This window comes from Pezoporus wallicus, unplaced genomic scaffold (genome assembly GCF_028554395.1).
Source record: "Pezoporus wallicus isolate ANWC-B61680 ecotype Strahan unplaced genomic scaffold, APGP_CSIRO_Pwel_v1 contig_12230, whole genome shotgun sequence".
NCBI lineage: Eukaryota > Metazoa > Chordata > Aves > Psittaciformes > Psittacidae > Pezoporus > Pezoporus wallicus.
Genome location: NW_026637082.1, coordinates 96,637 through 119,426, shown reverse-complemented (window position 1 = coordinate 119,426; position 22,790 = coordinate 96,637). Strand labels below are relative to the sequence as shown.

General features: G+C 36.3%; 2 protein-coding genes across 4 annotated transcripts in view; one reads left to right on the top strand and one right to left on the bottom strand.

The window, feature by feature from the left end:
• CENPP (centromere protein P) overlaps window positions 1-22,790 on the bottom strand; it is a 140,038-nt gene that overhangs the window by 32,109 nt on the left and 85,139 nt on the right. The window contains exon 6 of one of the 3 annotated variants that reach the window (XM_057403188.1): window positions 1,701-1,877. The exons of the other annotated variants lie outside the window; for them this stretch is intronic. Within the exon in view, the coding sequence (XP_057259171.1) occupies window positions 1,716-1,877 (162 nt within the window). The 3' untranslated portion in view covers window positions 1,701-1,715. Of the gene's footprint in view, window positions 1-1,700; window positions 1,878-22,790 lie in introns of those variants that run through there. 3 annotated transcript variants of the gene reach the window in all.
• ECM2 (extracellular matrix protein 2) lies at window positions 2,456-20,827 on the top strand. The gene is made up of 10 exons (XM_057403180.1): window positions 2,456-2,594; window positions 6,314-6,631; window positions 11,666-11,854; window positions 12,907-13,389; window positions 13,699-13,814; window positions 15,412-15,547; window positions 16,071-16,228; window positions 18,074-18,213; window positions 19,349-19,675; window positions 20,433-20,827. The coding sequence occupies exons 2-10, from the start codon at window positions 6,337-6,339 to the stop codon at window positions 20,638-20,640; spliced, it is 2,052 nt and encodes a 683-aa protein (XP_057259163.1). The 5' UTR covers window positions 2,456-2,594; window positions 6,314-6,336; the 3' UTR covers window positions 20,641-20,827.

Sequence of the window (22,790 nt, the reverse complement as noted above, 5' to 3'; positions counted from 1 at the left end):
CCAACAGTTCCATGTCCTTTTTATGTTGAGGACACCAGAACTGCACACAATACTCCAGGTTGAGGTCTCACAAGAGCAGAGTAGAGGGGCAGGATCACTTCCTTTGACGTGCTGGTCACACTCCTTTTGATGCAGCCCAGGATACAGTTGGCTTTCCGGGCTGCAAGTGCACACTGAAGCCAGCTCTTGTTCATTTTCTCATTGACCAGCACCCCCAAGTCCTTCTCTGCAGGGCTGCTCTGAATCTCTTCTCTGCCCAACCTGTAGCTGTGCCTGGGATTGATCCGACCCAGGTGTAGGACCTTGCACTTGGCATGGTTAAACTTCATGAGGTTGGCATCAGCCCACCTCACAAGTGTGTCAAGGTCCCTCTGGATGGCATTCCTTCCCTCCAGCGTATCACCCGAACCACACAGCTTGGTGTCATCGGCAAACTTGCTGAGGGCACACTCAATCCCACTGTCCATGTCAGCGATGAAGATGTTAAACAAGACCGGTCCCAACACCGATCCCTGAGGGACACCACTTGTTACTGCTCTCCAGCCGGACATTGAGCCATTGACCACAACTCTTTGCGTGCGGCCATCCAGCCAGTTCTTCATCCACCCAGTGGTCCATCCATCAAATTGATGTCTCTCCAATTTAGAGACAAGGATGTCGTGTGGGACAGTGTCGAACGCTTTGCACAAGTCCAGGTAGATGCCATCAACTGCTCTACCCCTGTCCATCAGTTCTGTAGCCCCATCATAGAAGGCCACCAAATTGGTCAGGCAGGACCTCTTCTTAGAGGATGTAGGATTTTCAATTTATGATCTAGCAGATGAGACAAGGTGGTGTCCCTCTCAGCTCTGGAAAGCTGCTGGGAGATAGTGACCTTTCAAAACACAACCCAACTTTAAAATCCACCTTTAAGGATTTACTAGAATTCAGCTATCAGAGGTGTCACATGCAAAGCAGATGCATTCAACCAGAGCTTCACATGAGCAAAGGGTGTCCAGATCCACCTTACTGGTCTGCTAGTAGGCGGTCTTGTGTCCCAGCTACGTAGGCTGGCTGTAGATCTCTGTCAGAACACTGTCAGAAGATGATCCTGAGACAGCAATTAGAAGTGCAAGGAGTCACATTTAAATATATAACAAACTGAATGCTGTCATTTTTGTCTCTAATAAATACATCATAATTTAAACACATAAGGCCTTTTACCTCACATGCAAAAACACGAGAAGATGTTTTTTGCTGTTCTTTTCCCCAGTTATGCTAGAAGAATTGTCTTATTGTTGGGCTCCCCCCCTTTATAAATCGATGCTTTTAAGCACAGGTGCTGAAGTGTGCCATCTCATTTCAGATGCCAGTTCAATTTTTTGAGTACAACCAACTCCATTCTTTTCAAATAGCTCCTAATAAACTACAGAAGTTTAATATTTCTTCTTTTGACTTTGCAAAGCAAAGCACAGTAGAAACTGAATTACTATTTTAAGAGACAATGTGTTTTCCCAGTATCTTTCCACCACATTCTGGCTAACAATTATGGTTAACTCAATGGTTTTACCATTCCGTGACTATCTGTCTGAACACTCCTCAGAGTATCAATTTAAGCACTAAACAGATTTTTAATGTCAGAAGAACTCAGACAACTCCATCCACCAGGTAAATTTGTCATTTCTGAGGCTTAGTAGACTCAGCATCTTATCCAACACTGACAACCTGAAGAAGGTCTATCTGGGATGAATAAGAAGGCTCTGCTGGCCTACAAAGAACTTGTGGTAACGTACCATTATCCTCCCCCTTACCCTCTCATTTCTCATAGTTGGATTACTAACTTCCCTGCAGCTTCTGCATAGCTGTGCTTCAGGATCATGTTTCAGGATGTAATTAGCCTTACAAAAAATGAAGGGAAAACGCTTCAGTCATTTTATTTTCCATAAATAAGCTACAAGTTATAGGGAAATCATTCCTGTAAATGGACAAAAGAAAAATTTTCCATGCTAAAAACTTCACCAAAAAAGTTTGATTTAAAAAAGTTTAATCTTTGAAAAGATTATAGGCTATAAGGACAGATACAGACTAAGAAAATATGAACTGAAGAAAAAAGCTCTAATTTTAATAAATGCTGTCTGTGTTAATCTTTAGGCTTGCCAAAATGTATTATCTCTGTAAAATAATAAATCTAAACTAAACATGCTACCTGGAAACTAAATTTCTAAATACATAAACCATAATGGAATAAAATACATAGGTTTTGTGTCTTTTGAAAACTCTCCATTTTCCTGTTCTTTCTGTAACTGAAGGGGAATTTCCAGCTGTGCCCTGTCAGCCTACAGACCGAACATATTGTGCTGCTTTTCATTTTCCTTAAGTGAGCTTTTTAGTTTTCAAAGTAACAGTATTAGCTGATGCTCTGCACACAGAACAGAACAGCGCTTTGTCCCCAGGGAAAGAAGCTATTTCAGACTTAACTAAGGAATCAGCTAACATGTTTCAACAAACCCTACTGTTTCTCTGTTTATTTTAAAGATATCACTGTGATTTTGTTTCATTTGCAACTGGAGACTAAATGACACCAAGCAGAATCTGCTGTTAGGTTAGATTACAAGGTAAAATGTTTTAAATTTTAAATTACCGCTTAAAGCATGGTGTTGAATGGCTTAAACTATGTTAACTTTGCAAATATGTATGAAATAATATTGGCTATATTTAGCAATACTGAACAGAAATGCTTTTCTAGATAAAATACGCAATACCAGTTGAGCTGCTTTTTGTTTGGTATGAATGTTTGCCATGCACTTCAAGCTTTAACTAACTGAAAGTGCAATTAGTTTTGCCGGTATGGCTAAATGTAACTCATTTCTATGCAATAAATTGAAAGAAAAGTATGTGAAAAATCTTGGTAAATCACTTTAACCCCTTGTGTATCATGACAAATAACCCTGACATCTTAGAAACATGTTTGAATTTAGACTGCATAAAGATAGATTATTGAATAAATTCTGATACTCTGGTTTTCCTAAAGGGTCACTACTTGAAAAATTAACTATTTCCATTAACATAATAACAAAATGGCAGATACTGAAGATAAACATTTTGAAAGCTACAAACTACTGAACACATTACATGTAAAGGTAATACAGATGCTTTCACATTCCATGCATGATTTACACATTTATGGGTAAAATTAAAAAAGGTGTAGTAATGAAGCCATGTTGAGGGTATCTGGCAGTACGAAGATATAATATTTAATTATACGAACTATCAATAATTTATTTTTATATGTAATTATTTGTTACAAAAGTTGTATATGTTGAATAGGTTGAATTTCCCCCAAATTAAAAGTTGGCTGGCACTATACTAAATATAACTTCCTAATAGATAAGCTGAGGACACCAGTCCTGGGCATTAAAGGCCCAGTGCATTTAAGGCCTTTTTCTTGTACAACTTTCATGATTTGGCCCTTAAAATGTGAGACAGCACTTATTAAACAAGGCAAGGAAAGAAACTTAAAAGCATAGCTCAGAATTTTGCATACAAAGAACAGCATTTGGTTCAAAGCAGCACTATTAAGCTTTCAGTACTGAAGAGTTAACTTGGTGTGAAAATATAGCATATAAACTCACATATATGAATGGGATTAGTTTATGAAGAGATATTATTGGGGAGATGTCTGTTGTCTTTTCTTTTTTATTTGTAATTATAAAGTATTTTATGAAAGCAAGTTTCACTTTAAAAATAATTTGATTTACTGTAGTTTTACTCTATACTGAAGTTAACAGCAAAATCCTGAGACAGTTTGTACAGTAAATATAATATATTGCATTTACTGTAAATTACATTATGTTATTCCTGACTTTTAAAAATACATAGAGAATAGAAAAGTATTTCAGTCATGCCATTATACATTACTATACATATTATATGTTATATCATGCCATGGTCACAGGAAGAAATGGTTAAATGTTAGAAAAGCCCCAATATAATGTAGCAGCGTTGTAACTGCATAGCTATGGTGTTATTACAAAGTATACTATAAAAATGTGACCATAATAAGATGTCACTAGCTCAACAGAATGAATACACATGTTCAAAACTTTTCTTTGTATATTCAGTTTTCCCTAAGGGCTCTCTCTGTGTTTAATTCAAACTTGCAGAACAGAAGTGTACTGTGTAATTTTATAGCCAGTTATTACCACGCAAGTAAGTTAGAAACCAAAAACATTAGGTCATTGGTCCTTCGAGCTGAGGTACTAAGAAATGAGTACTTTCTGAAAAAGGACATATACATCATGAATGCAGAGTAAAAGCTTTGGCATCTATCCGATATATTAACTGACAGTAATTTCTGTAAATAAATGTATGGGCAGTCTGAAGTCTATACAGCACTTTGGAATAACTGATTTCCGATGGGTAGAAAGCAGTAAACTAAAATATGGATTAATTTAAGAACCCTGCTACTACATGAGACGTCATGCGGATTTCTGAGCCCCTTGCAGCTCAAATTGCCTTTATATGGAAATCAAACCACCAGCTTAGCTTAACAAAATTCTACAAATTAATATACTTGCTGTACTATTTTAACATTAAAATAGTTGAGCACAAACCTTACAACATTAGAAAGAAATAAAACCATACTGTTTTAAGCTTATTACTGCCAACTCCCATTTTAAAACATGAGAATAAAAAAACAAACCAAAACAAAACCAAGAATTATGCTGTGGAAAGCATGAAGACGCAAACACATACCTTATGTTAAAGAAAATTTAGGCAGCTTGGGCCAAAAACTTGACCTACTACATAAATCAGAAAATATCAAGATGCACAAAGTTTTAAACACAATCTGGTTCAGGGAAAACCAGTTCAAGTTCCTCAATTAATTCTTTCCTGTACTTAGACAATGTAAGTAACTATATTAAGACTAACTCCAAAGTGAATGCCTACATATAAAATCAGACTGATGAACATTAAGAAAAAGCATTTTTTTAATCTCCTCAATACTTCCTTAGAGAAACACCATGGATATACCCTAAACCTTGTCTTGGACACAAAGCCTAAGTGCTCCAAGTCCCAAGCTCCTCACTAATTCTCAACATCACAAGAATACTAGTATCTTCACTGTCTCACTTAAAACAGGCCACAGGACAAGAGCATTTCCTTTTAGAAAAAATTCTGCCAACAGATCTATGACAAATCATTAAAAACTTCAGACATGCAAAACCTTATTTCCACTCAGCTATAGCCACTGCTGGATATGTTTTCTATGCATACTCCTGAATCTTGACTGCTCTGTTTTGGAATGCCACCTATTGGTGACAATCAACCTAATTTTTCTGTAGAACTATTAGGAAGATTCCATATAAACAGGAATTATGAATGTCTTAGAACGTAAATGCAGAACACAACCCATTATAGATCAATCTTTTTAGAATACCTATTCTTAATAAAGATTTCCACTAGGAAATCAAATGTGGGATGTCGCAGATTGTACTATTATAGTCAAATTTCCAAAAGGTCTCCTATACTGCAGAACCAAAAAAAAAAAAAAAAAAAAAAAGAAATCTATTAAAGAGGAGGACAGCTAGAAATGGAAGCAAAAGCAACATCTCATTTCATCTCTGGTGAAAAATACCTTGCACAGAAATGACATGCCAAAAGCATTTGGGGCAGCATATCAGAAATGCATTGTGCATTTTTCTGTTACTTTGCCATTCCCATGTTCAGAAGTTACAACAAACTGCTGGAAATACCAGCAATCAAAAAAGCAAAGAAACTCTTTACAGCTTTTAAGAACACCCTTGCTGGAAGCAGTAACAACTACTGAACTGCAAATCTAAACTACCTCTTGAAATGCAACCCCAAGTACAAAGCTGGCCTCTATCTGAATTTGGCTGTTGTCTACAAGGGCACTGAACTAAACACTCAACTAAACAAACACTCAACTAAAATTGCTTACCTGAACTCTCACAAGGGCAATTTCTTTCCAACAGGGAGCTTGGTTATATTGACCTACCATGTATTGGTCCACCTGCTTTTGAAAAGTGCACTATATTCTTCCCTGTGAGGGTGCTGAGGCGCTGGCACAGGGTGCCCAGAGAAGCTGTGGCTGCCCCATCCCTGGCAGTGTTCAAGGCCAGGTTGGACACAGGGGCTTGGAGCAACCTGACCTAGTGTGAGGTGTCCCTGCCAATTGCAGGGGGTTGGAACTGGATAAACTTTAAAATCCCTTCCAACTCAAACCATTTTGTGATTCTATGATATGACTGACATAATTATTAAAAGCTCTCCAATATCTAATTTTTTTCCTTTTTTTTTCCCCCCATTCCAGAATACTTTGAGACACACAAAAACATGCAGGCTACATCACTAGTCTATTATTTCCTGCTTGTGTCTCTGTGCATTGACTTTTCTCAAAATGAAACTAGTGCACTTCTCAGGAGGCAAAGGAGAAGAATGCGCCACAGAGGACTGCGAAGGAGCTCCTCCGCTGAGCACAAGGCCCCAAGACAGGCAAGGATGAAGTTTCCAGATCCGGTTGCTGTAGTGCCCAGCATACCTCTCATTAACATTGATGATGGTGTTATGGGAGTATTTGACTCTCTCATAGGTTTGGGTGGACATGAACCTAGTTACAGTGTCTTGCCAGGTAAGAATAAAGCCCCTCTACTACTTCAGAATAGGCAGGTTTTTCTCTTGATTTCAAATGAAACTTAACTCATGAAAGCTTTGTTCTAGCTCTACTTGCAACACATACTGAAAGGAAACTTACCTTTTTGCTAATCTAATTTTGTTGCCTTCTATAATAATGATGGGGTTAGCATATGAAGCTATTTAATTATCTGTGCCTAAGTCCTACAGGGAACCCTGCTTTGCCAGCTTACCATTCTGCAAGTTTTCGGCATTCTCATTTCATCTTAACTAATAAAAATGTTCTTGGAATATTCTCATAATTACAAATCTATAGCACATTTGAAGGCCATTTTGAAGAATTTCTTGCTCAATACATCTCCTAAGTCAGTTAACATGTCACTGAGGCTCTAACACCAGTAACACCAGTGTTACTTAAAATAGACTTAAGTTCTTTTTGTTTGTTTTGAGTTGTATATTTGAAAAGCAGCATTCAAACTACAGCTACATGCAATATTTCAGAAATAATTCTTTTTTGTAAATAAATTAATAATACACAGTAATAGTTGCAATATGAAACTTACATTACAAATCAAACCCTTTTGATGGAAAACTAAGCTAAGAGAGAAAAAGCCCACTCATTCAACACAAGATCACTCTTATGCTCCATCAAGAACCCAGGTTTATTTAAAAGAAGTTCAATAGCATGATTTATATAAAACTTGCCTTTCATGTGACCTACAGGTTTCTATATTGCTGCACTAATATGTATTTTATGGTGTTTGAAGGAGAGGTAGGGAAGAGTATTTGATGTCTGAAGGAACAAACAAACAAAAAGCATGATTTCATTGATCTTTATTGAAACCTGCCTTGGTAATTTTAACAGGCTTCTCTTCAGTAACCTCCAAGAATAGAAGACTAGAGACAGGCATTGAGGACTGAGAGCTGTTAAGCATCTCTTTGGTCCTTAGTGCAGTAAAGGAAGACCTAACTGTTGCTCTAGGATGCTTGTGATTCTATGTTCAACATCACAAATGGAAAATTATGACTCACAAACCAGAAAACTAAGATTCACAAGAGTCTAATAATCATCCATTCATTCTGAAGGTCAGAACTTCTGAATACTACTATCAGCATTTTTCAGTTTTGAAACCTGTCAACCAACTGAAAATTACTGAAATGCTGTAACACTTCATACCTTTTCAGGAAAAGAGGTTCAAAGGTTGAAGAAAAGACACTAGGGTTTTCTGAAGAACCTATACAGGATCATGTCTATAGCTAAGAAAGACATAGACACTTCCATTCCAGCACCAAGAGATCACATCACACAGAGTAAAGTCATCATATGCAATCTTACAAGGATTAAAAAAAAAAAAAAAACCAACAAAAAAAAAAACCAACCCAAAATAAAACAAAAAAACCCACCAAACCCTGATTATTACTGTTCTACATAAAATAATCTATTTTCATAAGCGTTAAGCCTTATAGTATGTCATATATGAAAGACATGACCACTAGGTTAATAGGTCTTAATTTAGATGGCAAAACATATTTGAGTCACGTTTTCTTAATAATTACTAATTGTTGTGAGTCCTTGCTTTCAGAAAGGCTGAACCATTTAAAGTAACATATTTTTAAGGAAGGGTTTTTAACCAGGGAAAACCAGCAAAACTCTACATAAATAACATTTCTAGTGCGTACTATAATATTACTCTTGTAATACATACTACTAATGTCAAACCTTTAATTTAAAAATATTTTTTAAATTAAGCAGAGGAAAATACCACATAAATAGCACACACTTCGTGTAAGATATTCCAGTCTCTCTGTCAGAGACCATCAGTCATGCTGAAATTATGCATGGTTCTTCCCTCCTCCCTGCCCCATTTGTTTTTTTCTATCTGGACTTGCATCCAAAAGCTGAGCTAAAACCGCTGAACTCATTTTATTTGGAACTTGATGTTGAATTTACACCATATTTCCAAAGGTTAAAAGTCCTGTGCTCATCTGCCAAGGACCTCAACCACAAGGTATTTTTCAGTCTAGCTTTTGAAGTTTAAAATATTTTCAAGTTAATGTCAGATTTGGAAAAAATGGAGCCTATTAAATAATAAAACACTATTATTAATCCTGCTTTACTACAGAAGAAAATGCAATCTAAACCTTAATTTTCATTCTCCTAGCTACTTATTTTGCTCTTAGTAGCCTAAAACACAATTTACAGATATCATATGCAGGATGAAAAGTAACAGTTAAATAGAGGTTTAACAGTAACAAGACCTATCTCCTTCCTCCGTATAAAAATCATGTGAACCACTTAAATTAAAACAAAGAGCTCATCACAACAGTGCGTAATTTGCAGCACTTTGTCCTTTGGTCTACAATCTGCCCACTAAGCATTGCAGAATACGATGCGCACCGCTGCACTATTTCTAATATCTCTTAATCCTCACTTCTCCCTGCTCATAATAGAACTGAAGTTATTCAGTGGATAAAAGCTTCAAGGAGCACCTCCATGCAGCCTCTACTCTGTCTCACAAGGGTTTTATTGCAATGCAATAGAAAGGTACCTCTTTGCCTTTGAGCACACACATTTGTTGTGTTTCTTTAAATGAATCTCATGTACCCCCAAAACAAGCTGATTTGTTAAAAGATGTCTGCAGAGGCCAAGACCTGATAACCCATATTTTTATGATTATTCAGCGAAGATTTGCCCCAACTTCAGATACAGTCTAGCAGCTAAAACAAAATAAAGAATTTAAGGAAACACAGAAGAATTTCCATCTTGAGCCAGATATGTTCCCCTGGAACAGCTGACATTTTGTTGTTCAACATGAGAAACTGTAGTGTTCTTTTTGTGTTTCCTTTGGAGATTATTTAAAAGAAATATTGTGGTTTCCTGGCAAGCATATAAAAAACAGAAGTCAGGATCCAGCAAACAGCTGGATTACAGATACCTGGGTAGAATGACAAGGGACTTCCAGCCAACTAACATTTGGCCTGGCCTAACTCATCTCTCCCCCTTCAGTTAACATGGCTTGAGTTGATTAGAGCACAGCTTTATGCGGCTGAAATGATGCATACATATCCTGGGGCTTTGAAAAAATCAAAATGCAACTGTTAATAGGTAATTTCTCCCTCTTTCCATCCTCAGAGCAACAAATAAGGACTGCAGAGCAGCATCCAGCAGGATGATTTTTATAATTAATTTTTATTCTAGAAAACAGGCTTAGATCCAATGGTCTTTAAACAGAAGGGTAAAGGACCACCATTGCTAAGAAGCTGAGAGGAGGAATGCCTTGAAATACTGAAATATACCTGATTTTGAGTGAAATATTAACTCCAGAGACATTTCAAACCAAATATTTACAAGAATCTTGTCAGGATATTTAGAGACTATCCTGAATTCTGTTCTAAAAACTGAATAACCAAGCATGGAACAGGTTGGAGTGTGAGAAAGCAAACCCCGCAAACAATCCCTCCAAAGACAGCTTATTGCAAATGAAAGTCGCTTGCACATAAATTTAGTTTAGATGAGAGTTTCCCACTGTATTAAATCTTCATTGGAAGGAGGAAGTCAAACAAAATAGGAAAAGAGGACCTATTTTTATTTCTATTCAGGACAGTACGAAGTAACATAGTAATGGGATTTCAGCTTGAAACAAGCACTTCACCAATGCATTTATTAGAAAAAGAAAAAAGGAAAGGAGAATCTCATCAGATTCAGAGGTATGCTCAAAAATACGAAAGGATTTAAATGGGATGAAGAATTTCAACTTTGGCTTTCCTTCTCTCAAAAGACAAAAAAAAACAACCAAACAAAAAGAAGCAACAAAAACCACATCCAAAACACCCCCCCCCAACCCCCCCCCCCAAAAAAAAAACCAAACACAAAAACAAACCAAAAAGCATAATGCTAAAGTGCAACGTTTATCCTGGAGTCTGGATGAGAGCTGCCCAGGGAAACTTCTTCTTAGGTAGACTCCATCACTAGAAGGAAAGGAAGATTTGGAAGAGTTTCCTTCCAAAGTCTTTACACTCTCCAAACAACTTCCCTATTGAATATCTGAGTATAGCTTAAAGAATACATCTTGTCGATATTTCTTTCTGAAAATTTTGACTGGTACCATAGGAAATCTCAATTTTTCGTAGATTCATGTCCAGAAACTTTGGAGATGAAGTATTTACTAGCACAAGTTGTTCAGCCTTGCTGCTTTCTGAGCAAAGAGGGTTATTTCAGATAAAGCAAGTTACAGGGAAGAGGTTTGCGACCTTACAAGTCATTACAGGATGGACTTTATTTCCATTAAGCCTATGAACGGTCACTACAAAAATGAATATTGTTACCTTCCTGGTTTCACAGAGCCCTAACAAAACTTTCTCATTTAATGTGCAGTATATTAGAAAAAACATCTACTGCACAAGAAAGAAAGAGAAGAGGGTCTGGACAAAAACATTCTGAAGATCTGCATGACATATTTTAACTCTCTTTTGATGAAGCAAACTTTTTCTTCTTTCTCAGCTGTATCTCTGCGCATCTTTCATTGAGATCCATTTCTAAGGATGGAGAGGAAAGAAGAACTATCATACAAAACACACTCAGAAACTCACCATCTAGGCTTAATCTTTTCATTTCAGGAGTATCTCTCAAGTTTAATAATTCAAGAGTTTTTCCAGAAGACAAAGCTTGTAAGGGTCCTCATCAGCTGGCTAGGAAGAGGGAGCAGAGGATTAGAGAGACAGAGAACCTGCACACAGTTTTCACTGTGGAGCTGTAGCAGGTAATATACATGTTATTTGTGTGCCTCTCCCTTTGCCTCCATAGCTTGAGCAGCCAAGAACCAAGTAGGGATTGGAGACTACTACAAAGCACAAGAAAATGCAGTTATGAAAAAGAAGGAATAAGGATAAGATCGTTAGAATAGGGTGTATTTTACATATTTTGAAAATAAGAACAAAATAGTAGTGCTTCTTTCCAATGTTTTAAATGATCACTGTTGGTTTCATTTCAGTTTAAGCTATTTAACTCCAATTTTCTATTTTCTTTTCTTAGGAAAGACAGGGCACTGCACAGCTAACGGAATGATTATGTATGATAAAGCCGTCTGGTCTCCCAAGCCCTGCATTACCTGCCTCTGTTCAAAAGGAGAAGTGATATGTGATACCACCATGTGCCCTCCTTTGAGATGTCCCAAAACAATTATACCTGCAGGAGAATGCTGCCCAGTTTGTTCTGATACTGGTATAGTACACCATAATATTTTTACTATTTTAAAACTATCTCATGCAAAACCTAGCACAAACGTTACATTTAATGATAACAAGGATTACAAAGTACGTATTACCCTTTTATAGGGAAAATAAGTCCCGAATTACATAGTAAGAGCAGGTCTTTGTAATTTCTACTCAAGCTGAATTTAGCTTCTTACAGTAACACTGCATGTTAGATGAGCTTGATGTAATATTTAAAGAAATGAAGACGTTAAGTATGCAACAGTAGAAATAACCACATTTCTATTTTTTTATTTGCCCCTTTCTGCTTCTTCCCTCCTACCTTTACAAATTTTTGTAAATGTACAAAGAAAAAACATCTGGTTACATTTTACATTGCGCTTCCATTTACAATGGATCAATCAATAGCTACTAGCCACTTTTAATGTATTAGACATGCATAATAAACATCATACAGTTTACAGACTTGTATGCTCTTGTTAGGAGCATAAAAACCATGCAGTTATTTGATATAAATCATGAGAAGGAAGTCAACTCTCAAGAGGAACAACAGAACTGCAATTCTACTTATTGGTAAAAATTTAAACAAAATCATTATCTTTAAAAAGGAAATGAGGAAATGAAAGTGAAATGTGATTTCCCTCCCCCTCTCCCAGCACCCTAAGCCTGCAAAGTACTGAACTTAATTACCTCTCACCATGAAAATATTATTTAGCCTTAAGTGCATGTGTGCACATGTGACACAAAGAAATACACTGAGTAGAGACACAGAAATTAAATCTAGAACTAGAAATCGTGTTGACTGAAACAAATTCCTTTTATGTGTTCCCTTTTGTTTCTGGAGTTGCAATGAATCACGCCTATCTACAAACTGTTCTGTATGGTCAGCTCAAACATTTCTGAGTCAAAGTAGCAATATAAGACAGTGGTTTTATTCTTTCAAGTAATATTCTAAGGGGAATACTATTCTTCTATAGCTACCATATGTTTACTGAAACTTTAGTTTCATATCCTCTTATCAGACAACTATTTTTTTTTCCGCCCCTCATGGCCTCTGGTTAGCCTCCTCTTTGGATTCAAGTATTATTTCACTGGATGACATAAGTGAGTTTTCTGGCGATTCTCCAGAACCCAATGACCTTGACAACACCAGTGTATCATCATCAGCACATACTCAAACTGAAAAAGATGAACTGCTGAGAACAGAAGTGATAGAGGTTGAAGAGAAAGAGGGTCATAAAAAGGATGGAAAGAAAAGAAGACGGAAAGGCAAAAAAAATCGTCAGAAGTATAGAGCCTATCACAGAGAAAAGAAGCCTATCAGAGGAAAGGGAGATGCAAAAGAAGACATACAAGATGAAAGTGATGAAGATGATGGTACTTTCAGAATGCCATCTCATTTCCCAATTCCGGTTCCACCCATAGAAGCTCCTCCTTTGCCATCTGGATGTTCAACCTCAGACACCACAGTAAGCTGTATTAATGCCAAACTTAAACAAATACCACCGATCTCAGATCCAGATCTAACAAGTCTAGACCTTACAGGTAGATAAAAGCTTTACTTTGCATGATTTTTCTATGAATTAACATTATCCATTCTCAAATGCAGTCAACAGCAGTATTAGTACTTTGTTGCTCCTTATCATAGACATGTATTAGAGTGAATTCTAATTTCTAAGCCTCTAAAGCAATAAAAGTTAGATTTGCTTACTAGAGTTTAAATCCTCATATGAACACACAATTATTGTATACGATACAACTACTTTTGTAATATATTTTTGATGTACAGTATGACACAACTCAGATGCACGCTGTAATTCATAAATCAAACTATTTTCTTGAATTCTATCCTAGGAAATAGTATCACTACTATCTCAGATGAAGCATTCAACGGGATACCTAATTTGGAATGGATTGATCTCAGTAAAAACAATATTACCTCTCCCGGCATAGGTCCACGAGCATTCAAAGTAAGAAAGCCTAACTTTTCTACTGTCCTATGACTAATTATCGCTTAAAGGGAAGTTTTTTCCTGCTTTTCAGTCTATGGATCCAAAACAGTTTCCCCTGGTATGAGTAACCATCATATAACTACAGTACAGTTAAGCCTGGCTTTTTCAAGAAATCTTTTGTCGCATAAAGAATAGCTAAACATTTTTGAATGACATTCATCAAGTATTATATGTTAAACAATGAGAGTGAGACATTTTTCTGACATTTTATCAGCTGCAGTTGAGAGATTTCAGAATTGAAAGGCTCACATTCCATTAACACTACCTGGGACACATAGATTTACCAGTGTTGAGCCTGAGTATCATCTTTCTCATTACATTAGCTCTGTAAAGCTTATTATGCTCTTGGATTCCCCAAAAGATTTGCCTGTGGTAGGTCTTGCTATAAAAATCCACTGAACAGTAGTTCATGTAATCAGCTACATGCTTATTGCTCACTATCTTTAATGAGAAACTTCCAAGCACTGCTGCTTACTAGAACAGCTTTCTTGTAAAATAGTCCAAGAATCTTTCTACATTCAGTGTTTTTCCTGCACTGGGAATGTACATGGTAACAGGCTGTTCCAAGTGCATCTACATATTCCTTATTTGAAGACAGAACAGTCTCATAGTAATTTCTCGTGCAAGCAAGTATGTACAGGTAGTAGTGCGGCAGTTAAGGCACCGAGGCCTTGCTTTTTTCAGGCAAGATGAACCAAAAAGCATACAAATAACAAATGGAATTACCACAGTGTGTTTTATCTGTTTCCTGCCATATGCAATCAGTCTTGTAGGAGACTGCATGCCACCTCCCTCCACATAAAATGAACAGCTTTGGCCGATTTCAAGGGATTTCAGCTCCTACAACTCCACAAAGTGGACGGAAAAGACAGACCAGGAAGGTGTCCCAGTTGTGAAATAAATTTTAGTGAGGCTTACATCACAGCAGGCAGTTAAGGCAAAACTGGAAGAAAGCAGGCTCCAGCAGATCCACTGCTAAAACAACTCCACCTTCTTGAGAAATGCTCACTACTGCACAATTACTGATGTGCATTTATTTAAGCTACAATAATTCATGCCAGTACTTTAACTTGGCTGAAGTAATAAAAATCTTACGCCACTGAAAAAGTTGCTGTTATGCCTAAATAAATTTTCTGACCTACAGAAAACCATCAATTTACTCATGAATGAAGAGTACAAACACATTACCTACAAATGCATGGACTTCGAACTCCTAAATACTGCAGTGGCACAGTGAGATAATACCTACATGACTGAAAGATGGTAGCAGTACAAACAGGAATAGATAGCTGCAGGATGGCCATGTGGAAAGTTGATGCTCTTTCAGTCACGTTACATTAACTGGCCCCTTTTGTTAATATTGAGCATAAAACCCTCAATTAAGTAGACTGAAGAAAAAACATTTTTATTCAAAACACTGGATATTAGTGCACTGCTGCTGCAAATCTTCGAAAGCATGTGTTTAAGAAAATATGAACTATGATTACATTGTATGTTTAACCATACACTTTGCACCTTGATAATCTAAGAAATCTTCTTCTTCCCTATGATTAAGACCCTGAAAAAGCTAAAACGTTTGTATTTGGATGGAAATATGCTGGTACATATTCCATCTGAATTGCCATCAACTTTGGAGGAAATAAAAATAAATGACAACCACCTTCATGCCATTGATGAGGACGGTTTAAAAGGTATTTAGAAATTTAATATAAATCATATGAAATATATTAAAATAAATTTGAAAAGCGGAAGATTCAACCAAATGAATGTTTTTTTATAACCAGAAAAATAATTGCTAGCTTTTAAGTGCCATGTTTTCCAAAAGCAACAAAAGCTGAAGGATTTGGATGACTAAGTTTTTTTAAAATTACATTTTCCCTTCTTATGCAACTGCTGCTCTCCCAAGGAAGCTTCTGTTTAAGGTTACTAAGTAGAGATGGATATGTTGCACATACCTACAGTCTTACAGCTGCTTTCTTTTCCATTCTAAGTGGTCAGGAAGCTATAAAGCTCTAGTCATTGTGTAAAGTTCTACAAACTAATAACCAGTATAATCCCATAATTATGAGATAATAAAGGAAAACCCTTTCACTATATTTCTTCATTGGTGTGAACTGATCTGAGTAATGTTTAAGACTGTTAAATTTAAAACATGTATTTTAACAAGGTATGAGATGGTAGTAACTATCAGATATCTGACCTTTTTCTACCTAGGTTTAAAGAACTTGATCACCCTGGAATTGGAAGGAAATAAACTTAGTGAAGCAAACGTCAGTCCTTTGGCCTTTTCTCCTTTGAAAAGTCTCTCTTACTTGCGACTAGGAAGAAATGAATTCAGAATTATTCCACAAGGTCTTCCCACGACTCTTGAGGTAAGAACAAAACCAGCCAACCAAAAAAACCAAACCAACCAACCAAAACCCAACCATCAAAACAAGAAAACTTCATTATTCCATCTTCATCTTTCCTCTCTCCCTTACTTACCCCACCTTAAAATCATCAGGTAGAGATAAATTTAATTTTTATAAATTTTTTTCTAGATACAGTTACAATTTTATTCCTAAATAATTACTCTTAGAAAATTACTTATATACCAACTCCATCCCAATAGGTATCTTTAAAGTTTGAATTTCTCTAGTACTGTGTCACAAAACTGTGTAGCCTGCAACTTTGTCTGTTCCATTACACATCCTTCACTTAACACTCCTAATACAGATCACATCTCAGTGCAAAACCATTATGAACTTTGAGTCGCCACACAAAGTTCACAAGACAGCAACAAGAATAGTGAAAGATATAGAAAACCTGTTTTATAAGGAAAGACTAAAGGAATCAAGATTGTCTAGTCTGAAAGAAAGATGCCTGAATCTAACCATTCTCTGCCTTTTTTGGCTGGCCTAAGTCTCAATTTCCCTTGTTTTCCAAGCCTTTGCTGAATTTCACCTCATTTGGGGTAGGGGCTGGTGTTTGAACAGGAGGTTTATTTTTCTTCCTGGACAGATTCCTTATTCCTTGATTTTAATAAAAAAAATTCTTCTTTTATTCATTTGCCATCCCATTCGTCTGCCCAGAATTTGAATGTGATTTGTTGCAGTGGTTTGTGGTTTTTTTAGGGAAGTTATCTGGAAGGTATTTTCTTCCTCCCTTTAAATCTCTCTTCAGTTTCATTCTCAGCTTACCTCAGTCTTTACTTCAAAAGATAAATCTTGCTACCTATTAATTTCACTATCTGTCTTGATTCTATCTTTCCCTTTCCTCTTTCTCATTTCAGCATCCTTGTATTTATTTCCTTTTATCCTTCGGATCTTTCATAAACTGAAATGCGAGGAGGGGAAAAAAACCCAACAGCATCTTTTCTGTAACTTCAGCTTCTTTTGCAACTACTGCCTGCAACTTTACTTCAGCCTAATGCTCTCCACTACCTATTCACTCACACATAACAGTTGTTTTTTGCTCCCTTCATCCCTCCTTGATGAAACAGTGAACACCTGGCAAGTTTTTGTGCATGTCATAGGCTTTGGGAACATTTAATTTTAAACCAACACTCAATAAATTCACAATGGTTTTCAGGCTATGAAGTTGCTTTCCTCTTTTCCCAAAGTCTTCATCTACAGACCCTAAATTCTATTTCAAGTCCTACATATATTCTAGCCAGTTTTATTTCACTTCATATTTATCCTACATTACAAAGGATTATCAGGAATTTAATCTCTGCATACCACAGAGATTAAAAACAATATTTTTAATAATACATAGATTGTACTTTCATACATTGCAGACTCACAACATTAAGTTCTGTAAAACATTAACATTCATATTTCTACAGATTTGAAAGTTTCAAAGCTCACAAGTGCCTAGCAAAAATATGAAGAAAGCAAGACTCTTTACATTTTTCTCACTAATAACTTTCCAAGACAAAAAATATTAACATCTTGTCACTCTCACCACTCACATTATATACTCTTACACTACACAACCTCAGGCAAGACAAAAGATGCAGCTCTTTTTCTATTTGCTCTTTCAAAGCAAGTGAGAAAACAAAACAATTGCTTTGAAAAATAGCGTTCCTGAAAGTCACACTTCAGCTACAAACTGATTCAGAAATTCTCAGATGTATCTGGCAGTATGGAGGACATGTAAAAGATGCATCCTGAATTTGCAATGGCAAGAACAGCTTATTTTGCTTTCATAAATTTTCTTTCCAAATGCACTTACAGGAGCTATACCTTGAAAATAATCAAATTGAAGAAGTGTCAGAAATTTGCTTTAACCATACAAGAAACATAAATGTCATTGTGCTAAAGCACAACAAATTAGAAGAGCACAGAATAGCACCTTTGGCTTGGATAAACCAAGAGTAAGTACAAATCATTTACACTATCATTTTCTTTTTCCTCTGTTATTAGTAAGTCAGATAACAAAATAAATACTTCCACTTCATTACTTTTAATTTGAAATTGTAATTATCTTTTTATTTGCTTGTTTTCCTTAGCTAATTTGCTTTAATTTCCTTTTCTTAAATTGTATAATCTAGGAGGTATTCAGTTGGTTTTCAAACAAAAACACTTTATGCCTCAAATCTGTACCATAGTAACATAAGAGTATAAATATTTTTCTGACTATCCAATCAAAAAATTGATATAAATTATCAATAACATTCCATATAATATCACAATAACTTGGCATTAATATATAATTATCTCACAGATAACTTTAAAATAGTTTAATTTTTCCTAGCCTTATTTCCCATTAGATTGAAAATCAAAGTAAGTAAGATGAAAGGAAGACTGTGCAGCCACACTCTGTAAGAGTAGAATGTAAGCAGAGCAAACAACAAGAGTGAAAGCAGCAAAAAGTGGTACTGCTTTTGGTTCTTCTGATAAATTCTTTGCCAAGCTATCTAGGGTATCTTTCCATAACCTGCTGTAGTCCTATCAATTGATTTCTGGATTTCTAAAATGCTTAATCTGCAAACAACTACACTGCTCCTAACAGCTTCTCTCATCTCTGGAAGTGAAGCATACTGGAAGGATTCTAAAGGAGCCATTCACAAAACAATTTCAAATGGGCTTTAGAAAAAGTTTAAAATCCATGTCATAACCACTAAGTTCCCCTCTTATTCTGCACTTTTCCAGGGCCACTCCTTATTGTAATTAATCAATGCTTATAAACCACAAATTAGCCCCTTGAGGTTTGTTTCTCTGTTCAGCCTTCTCTCCATACTCATTACTGTAGATTTATTCCCATCAACAGAATCATTGTGCTTCATTGATAATTAATGACTTCAATTCTTTTTTATTCCCAGAGTAATTGTACTCCACCATGTTCCAGAACATGCATTCTGTCCCATTCACAGAAACAAATTTCCTTTTGAAATTTAGTTTCCTGGTATCATGTCAAGCAAATTTTGTAATGTAGCATTAATGATGCAGTATGCTATAATGTTTTAATCCTCTTTCTTCCCCCCCCCCCCCCCCCCCCCCCCCATGCAGGAACTTGGAATCAATTGATCTCTCTTATAACAAGTTATATCATGTTCCCTCCTATCTGCCAAAATCTTTACTACATCTGATACTTGTAGGAAATCAGATTGAAAGAATTCCAGGATATGTCTTTGGTCACATGAAGCCAGGGCTGGAGTATCTCTACCTGTCCTTTAACAAACTTACTGATGATGGAATAGATCCAGTATCATTTTTTGGAGCATACCACACTCTAAGAGAGTTGTTTTTGGATCACAACGAATTGAAATCTGTACCATTTGGAATTGATGAAATGAGAAAACTACGTTTTCTAAGACTGAACAATAATAAAATAAGGTAATTTTCGCACTCTTCGTTACATTTTAACTAAACCCTTTTTTAAAGTAAACCTTTTTTGTTATTTTAAGTAAAGTTTTGTTAAAAAAATTTGAAGGAGGTGCTAAACCCTGAGTTTTCTACTGCAGTATTTCTGCATACGATAAAAGTGAGATTTCAGCCTAATAGCACTTGAAAACACTTACACATAGTGAGCACCAGTTATCTCCGGACATTAATCTGTACTACTGCCTGGGCACATGTCTGAACAGGCAGCTAGAATCTGATAGGCACAGCAAAGCACCAGCGTTTTCTGCTTTTGGGCCACAGTCCAAGCTGGTTGCAAAGGCATTGAAGGAGGCACCAGCTGCTGCTGAACACTGGAAGTTGCCTTTCTGCAGGTTTTGGCCAGCACAGCTATACAGTTCATGGTGGTCTCTAGTTCCTCCATGCAGTTTACAAAGCAAAGGAGTGATAAACAGCGTATCTTATGTGCGTTGTACAGAAAGTTTTCGTTCAGCAACACGTAGCAGTACTTTCCTATGTGAACCTAAGTATAAATAAGTATAAACAAGTATAAATGAGAATACAATGTAAGGAGAGAATTTTAAAAAGAATGATTTGTTGATGTCCTCAATAATTACATTATTGAGAAATTCTGATGCACTGATTAAGTTAACATTTTCAAGCCTCCAAATACACAGCATCTTCTACATAAATTATGGAGTTATGAGCTATCTTGAATAATGAAAATATAATTCCTCCTACAATATCACAGGACAGTCCCTCCAGAACGCATCTGCAAGGCTCATCTCGGTGATGATGATGTTCATGACAACAGTGAAGAGGAGGAGACTGAAGATTCACATTTGGAACACGTTCATCTTGAAAACAACTACATCAATACAAGACAGCTATCACCACATGCATTTTCATGCATAAGATCCTACTGCAGTGTGGTTCTTAAACCACAGAAGAGCAAATAAACACCCAAATTTTGCATTGTAACCTGTATCTCTAGGAACTCTATTCTCTGCTACTATCAGGTCTGCTTACTTCTGGATTTAAACCCTTCTTACTACTTAAATAAGATACAGCATATTATATACTGAAGCAAAGTAGTAATGTATTTCTTAATGTTTCATTATAAAAACATTACCTGTAAAAATAGAAGCTCAAGTTTATGTCATAAATTTTTATTTCTATTGATAGAAATTCTACTTAAACACAACAGGTCAAACCATGCCCCAGATACACCCTCTGCAAGATCAGATTTCAGAAAAGAAGGATGTAACTAAACCCTCCACTTGGTCCTGTCTTACTTGCTGAACAGAGTTCAAAACATTTTAAATGGTACCACCAGCTTTAAAAATTATACAAATAAAAGTCCTTGAGCTAGGAACATTCCAGCAATGCAAGAATCAAATTGCTTAAAACATACATGGTACTGGATTTTGTACCAAACGTTCAGAGCAGTAGGTCCCATTCATTTGTACAAGGTTGCACCCTTAGGGGATTAATTAGACTTTCTCAAAACTTTAAAATATTAATTTAGTACTTATTTGAAAGCATCTAGATAGTTAACGATCACCCCTTCATCGACAATGTTGATAAAGCAGTTTCAGTAATGCATTTGATATGAATGTCTGCTTGTGAATACAATAGTGCTTGCAAACAGATCCCTGCTTCCCAGGAAAGGAGTTTAGTCTCCCGAAGACATTATTTTACGTCTGAGTTCAAAGAAAAGAAGCATTTTTAATATTCCATTCCAGATTTTAACGCTATAGTCTATAAAGTGGCCAAAACGTTGATAAGAAGTAGTCAGTATTTTTAAAGAACAATTTCTACAGTCTGTTCTTTTAAGAGTGAGCTGGTCGTAGGAAATGATGACAGGTGACTGGCAGGCCACGCAGTTACTTTCACCTTTCTCCTGGGCTATTCTGTGAGTCATTATACAAAAATATTCTGTTTTCTTCAATACTACAGGTAGGCTGTTGTCGTGGTTTAAACCCAGTCAGGCAACTTGTTCACTCACTCCACCCCCCCCCCCCCTTTCCCTCCCCCTAAAATCAGTGATTTCTTCTTCAGCATGGATGAGAACAAAGAACAAAATGGCTTAATACAGGGACTTTTTAAAGGCATATAAAAGCTGTAAGCAACTGCATACCATAAAACCATCCAAGGATGCACGTTACTACTGAACTGTAATTTTACTGCCCTTGCTCTGGAAGTGCAGGTTTCACTACACATTTCCCACACATCCCAATCTACTGCCAACAGACAGGTCATAGAATCAGCATCAGCATCCTGTTCACATAGCATTTAACAGCCAGGGATTTCCAACCTTTTTTTTTTTTTTAGCATGCTGTAGACAGCATCTATGAACATTCTCAAGCTATACAATCACAGTAGAAGCAAAATTACATTGTTCTATCTTAAGTTCTACCTTATCAAGTAAACTCTTGCCTGCAAGACACAATGGTATTTCATCTCCAGTGAGTCAAAATATAATGCATTCCTTGTAAGAAACAATCCTAAGATACGCGGATTTCTGTAAAAAGTTTCCTTTGGGCATTTTGTTTGGGAAAGTACAGTCAGGTGTCATACTTCAGTGATTTGCTAAGGTCAGTAAAGAATGGTGAAATCCACAGGCTGAGTTTTTACATACTCTGTTGACATGGTTTGATTTCATTGCCTGTGCACTTTCAACATATGATTCCTTCCTTCCGTTTCACTTTGGCTAATGTTCTGGCTAACATTCCTTTGTCTTTGTAAAACACCATTAAGCTCCCAAGCTACTGTTTTGAGAGACTAAAAAGCTTAAATTATTAAAATTAATTATTTTAGTCTATTGCTAAATAACTTCAGACCTACTTTGCAACACTGCTGAGCAGTGCTTTCAGAAACTTTACTAAGCATTTTAGATACACAGATTGATCCAAGGAGAGAGGGAAAACAAGCTGCTGTATTACACCATTTTATGCATTCTTATAATAAATTTAAGCAAATTGCCACGTATTGTTGCAATTGTTTTCAAACAGAATACTTTTCTCTTCAAAACATTCAGACCTGTAAGACCCACTAGAAAATCTTCAGATTTCATGAGGTTAACACCACTAAAATACAGATGACTAAA